We start from the raw sequence: 4,487 nt of genomic DNA, 5'->3' as shown, positions 1-4,487 counted from the left end.
CCCCCTCCAGGGTTACTTCCTGCAGCCCTCCCCACACCCCCCACACCCAGCTCCCCCCTCACCCAGTGTGCCCACGTCGTCCCCGATGGCCTCCACCACGAAGTCAGCCGACTTGCCGCACATGCCGCCCTCCAGCCCTGGCCCCCAGGCCCGGACCTTCTGGCTGCCGCACTCAGGGCCTACCTTCACCTCAAACGGGCTGGGGGGGTGGGGCATGAGAAGAGCAGGTCACTATGGGGCCCCCATGGCACCACACCCCCCATGTGTCCCTCCCCCTGGGGCATCTCCCACCCACACACACACAGAGCCCGCATTGGGGCATCGCCCAGGTCCCCACCCAGCACCAGGGCATCCCGTCCCCAGCCATCTCAGCATGCACCAGGCCCCATAGGTACCCAGCCCACTGTGCCCCCCCCAGCAGCCCGCGGGGTGCTCACCTGCGTGGCACCTGCTGCCCCCCCCAGGTGATGGTGACCGTGTAGTTCCCGGGCAGGGTGGGGAAATACTCGAAGGCAAAAACCCCATCGCCCAGATCCTTCTGCTTCACGCTCTCCGGCCCCTCTGTGGGGAGATGGGATCAGTATGGGGCAGCCCTCCACAGCCCCCCCACCCTCCATGGAGCAGCCCCTCCTGCCACAGGCCCCCCAGATCCTTCTGCTTCATGTTCTCCGGCCCCTCTGTGGGGATACGGGGTCAGTATGGGGCAGCCCCCAGAGCCCCCCCATGGGACAGCCCCTCCTGCCACAGGCCCCCCAGATCCTTCTGCTTCATGCTCTCCGGCCCCTCTGTGAGGAGACGGGTTCAGTGTGGGGCAGCCCCCACCGTGGGGCAGCCCCGCCATTGCCACCTGCACGCCCCAGCCACTCCCCCGGCAGGGGGGGGTCCACTCACTTGGGCCCTTGACCGTGACCTTGAGCTCCCCACTGCCGGCGCCTTTCGTATAGACCTTGAAATCCGCCGGCTCCTTCACCCGGAGCCCCTTGGGCTGCAGGCCTCGCCCTGTGGCCCGGCAGGCGCTGGGGCTACAGGCTGCGGGGAAGGGGAAACAGACCATGAGAGGGGCCCAGGCGTCTGGGTGCCTCCCACCCCAACCAGGCATTGGGGTTTCAGTCTCAAGGGAGAGAGGAACCGGGGCTCCCGCTCCCCAATGATGCACAGCAGGGGGGAGAAAGAGCAAGAAGGACCCAGGGGTCTGGATGCACCCCACCCCCACTAGGCATTGGGGTTATTTGCTAGGCAGTGAGAAAGGCGACCCAGGCATCTGGGGCTACTCCCCCACCACCCAAATGCAGGCTTTCTGGGCCCCAGCCCGCCTCCAAGGGGAAGGGGGCACCCGCCCGCAGCCCTCCTCCCGCCCCCAAGATCACACAGTACCATTAGCCCCGGGCCGGCCTGGCGCCAGGGTGAGGGGCACCAGCCGAGGTTCCAGGACGGCGGCTCATCGAGAGACAGACAGAGAGAGAGAGAGCTAGGACAGCTGGGAGCACAGCAGAGAGAGGAGAGAGAGGGGGATTACTGGGGGGACAGACAGAGCAGGGACCCCCCCCCCATGCCCCTCGAGGGAGACCCCCATGCCAGGGGGCAGAGAGAGAGAGCGCGAGAACCCCCCATATCCTTGGGGAGCCCTGTGGGAGATACCCTGGGGGCCCTGTGCTGGGGGGCAGAGAGACAGACAGCAGAAACCCCCGCAGACATGGGGCTTGGTGGGAGACCTGCCCTGCTCAGTCCGGCCCCCTGGGCTCACCCTGCCCCACAGCGACGGTGTAGGGGCTGCGGGGGATGGGCGTGCCCCCGAAAGTCACGTGGACGGTGTAGGTGCCCTCAGAGCCTGGGCGGTAGGTGCACCGGAAGGTGCTGTCGCCCTTGTCCTCCAGCTGCTGCTCCACCATCCCCTTCCGCCCGCTGGGGTCCAGCACCGTCACCTCCACCTCGCCGGCCCCTGCGCCTAGAGGGGGAGAGGGGTCAGTCCCGGCGCAGCCCCCTCACCTCCACCTCACCCGCCCCCTGGGGCGCAGCACCATCACCTCCACCTCATCAGCCCCCGTGCCTGGGTGGGAGAGGGGTCAGCTCTGGGCCCCTCACCTCCACCTCACCCGCCCCCTTTCGCCCGCTGGGGTCCAGCCCCATCACCTCCACCTCGTCGGCCCCTGCGCCTGGGAGGAGAGGGGTCAGCCCCGGCCCAGCCCCCCTTGGAACCCCACACTCACCGGCCGTGAAGACCTCGAAGGAGGTGACCTTGTTGGCAATATTGCCCGTGGGCTCCAGGCCAGGCCCCTGGGCCGTCACCCGCCCAGCATCGCCCAACGATTTCCCCACCGTCACCTCGAACGGGCTCTTCGCAATGTGCTGCCCCGCGAACAGCACCGTCACCTGGGGACAGCTGGGTTACAGCGGAAGCCAGACGCCAGGGGGCTGGCAGTTAGAGTGGGGGGGCCTGGGAGCCAGGACTCCTGGGTTCTCTCCCCGGCTCTGGAAGAGGAGTGGGGGCTGGTGGGTTAGAGCAGGGTGGGGCTGGGAGCCAGGACTCCTGGGTTCTCTCCCCAGGACTGGGAGGGCTCTGAGGCCTGGTGACTAGATTGGAGGGGGGGAACAAGGGAGCCTCACCTTGTGGACCCCTGTCACTTTGGGAACGTATGAGACAGAGAAAGTTCGGTTCTTGTCGTTGTTTGCGATGACCTTGGCCTATGGGGAGAAACTGCATTAGATTAAGAGCCCCCCTGCCAGCGCCTCTCACTCCCGACCCGCAGCCCCTGCTAGCCCTGCCGGTGCCCCTCACTCCCGACCCGCAGCCCCTGCTAGCCCTGCCGGTGCCCCTCACTCCCGACCCACAGCCTCTGCTAGCCCAGCCCTGGGCTCTCCCCCCACTGGTGCCCTTCATTCTGACCCGCAGCCCCTGCCAGCCCGGCCCCCCGCAGCCCTTCCAGTGCCCCTCCCTCCCGACCCGCAGCCCCTGCCAGCCCCGAACCAACGCAGCACCTGAACAGCCCAGCCCCCTCCAGCCTTCCCAGGCCTCTGCACTCGCCGACCCCAGCCCTGCAGCCCTGCCCCCCCAGCCCTTCCAGTGCCAATCTCAACACCGACACCGCAGCCACCTGCCAGCCCTGCCCCCTCCACCCTCCAGTGCCTCTCACTCCGACCCGCAGCCCCTGCCAGCTCCGCACCCACGCGCAGCCCTTCCAGTGCCTCATCACTCAGACCCGCAGTCCTGCCAGCCCGGCCCCTCCGCATCCCTTCCATGCCCTCCCTCCCGACACCGTCAGCCCCGCCAGCCCTGCCCTCCAGACCATTCCGCAGATGCCTCTCACTCCGACCCGCAGCCCACTGCCAGCCACTGCCCCCTCACAGCCCTGCCAGTCCTCTCACTCCCCCGATCCACGCAGCCCCTGCCAGCCCGCCCAAACGCAGCCCTTCCTGCAGTGCCTTCATCACCAAGACCCCAGCCCTGCCCACCCGGCCCCCCGCAGCCTTCAGTCCCATCTCACTCCCAGACCCGCAGCCCCTGCCAGCCCGCCACCGCCGCAGCCCTTCCAGTGCCTCTCACTCCCGACCCGCAAGACCCTGCCAGCCCCAGCCCCACCGCAGCCCTTACAGTGCCTCTTCACTCGCCACCCGCGACCCCGCAGCCGGCCCCACGCAGCCCTTCCAGTGCCCCTCCCTCCCGATCCCCGCCCCTGCCAGCCCTGCCCCCTCCAGCCCTATCCAGGCCTCTCAATCCCCGACTCCGCAGCCCTGCCAGCCCTGCCCCCCAGCCCTTCAGTCTCTTCTCATCACCGAGCCCCAGCCCCTACCAGCCCGGCCCACCGCAGCCCATCCATGCATCCATCCCGACCCGCACCCCTGAGCCTGCCCCCTCCAGCCCTCAGTGCCTTCTCACCCCGATCGGCCGCAGCCCCTGCCAGCCCGGCCCCCAGCAGCCCTTCCAGTGCCTCTGCACTCCGACCCGCAGCCCCTGCCAGCCCAGCCCTGGCTCACCTCTTCTCTGGCCCAGTCGAGGTCCATCCACGTAGAACCAGGACGATCGCCCTGTGCCAAGCACTGATGGTCTCACAACGGTGAACTCGGCCTTTCTACTTCACCGATGTTCCCCACCCGTGGATCAATACCTGGGGCGGAGTCAGCCCAAGGAATGGCGAGAGATCAGCCCCCAAACCTACATACACAAGAGGCAATGGTGATGCAGTCATGGGAATGAGGAGGGGCAGGGGACTGAGACCCCAATGATAGGAAGAGGGCCTGGCCCCCCGAAGTCAAGTCTCTGCCCCTGGGAGTCAGAGAGGAGCAGGGAGGTCGAACCCCAGAAGTGCCGCCCCCAGAGGGCAAGAAGGAAGAGGCTAGCCTATGGGGGCTGCCACCCACCTAAGTCTGGGCTGGCCCCAGGACTACACCCGGGCCGTAAGCTCGCGCCTTCTTGGGTTCAGATTGGGGCGCAGAGGGCCACCCGGCTTGAGCTTGCCTTGGGAACTGGACAAAGGTAAGGTCATGACCGA

The 4,487-nt window shown here is 67.9% G+C and overlaps 1 protein-coding gene and 1 long non-coding RNA gene across 3 annotated transcripts in view; one reads left to right on the top strand and one right to left on the bottom strand.

Moving 5' to 3' along the window:
* LOC142047515 (uncharacterized) overlaps nucleotides 1-4,487 on the top strand; it is a 329,291-nt gene that overhangs the window by 72,535 nt on the left and 252,269 nt on the right. The gene's annotated exons all lie outside the window — the stretch shown is intronic.
* Nucleotides 1-4,487, bottom strand: part of FLNA (filamin A) — a 58,884-nt gene that overhangs the window by 28,006 nt on the left and 26,391 nt on the right. For both annotated transcript variants that reach the window (XM_075070797.1, XM_075070796.1), the window contains 6 exons: nucleotides 2,605-2,682; nucleotides 2,208-2,370; nucleotides 1,745-1,945; nucleotides 892-1,029; nucleotides 438-561; nucleotides 63-199 (listed from right to left, as the gene is read on the bottom strand). In XM_075070797.1, coding sequence (XP_074926898.1) covers nucleotides 63-199; nucleotides 438-561; nucleotides 892-1,029; nucleotides 1,745-1,945; nucleotides 2,208-2,370; nucleotides 2,605-2,682 — 841 coding nt within the window. The remainder of the gene's footprint in view (nucleotides 1-62; nucleotides 200-437; nucleotides 562-891; nucleotides 1,030-1,744; nucleotides 1,946-2,207; nucleotides 2,371-2,604; nucleotides 2,683-4,487) is intronic.

The sequence above is a fragment of the Chelonoidis abingdonii genome, chromosome 11 (assembly GCF_003597395.2).
Source record: "Chelonoidis abingdonii isolate Lonesome George chromosome 11, CheloAbing_2.0, whole genome shotgun sequence".
Taxonomy (NCBI): Eukaryota; Metazoa; Chordata; order Testudines; family Testudinidae; genus Chelonoidis; species Chelonoidis abingdonii.
Note: the sequence above shows the minus strand (reverse complement) of the source record. Positions and strands in the feature narration are given on the sequence as shown.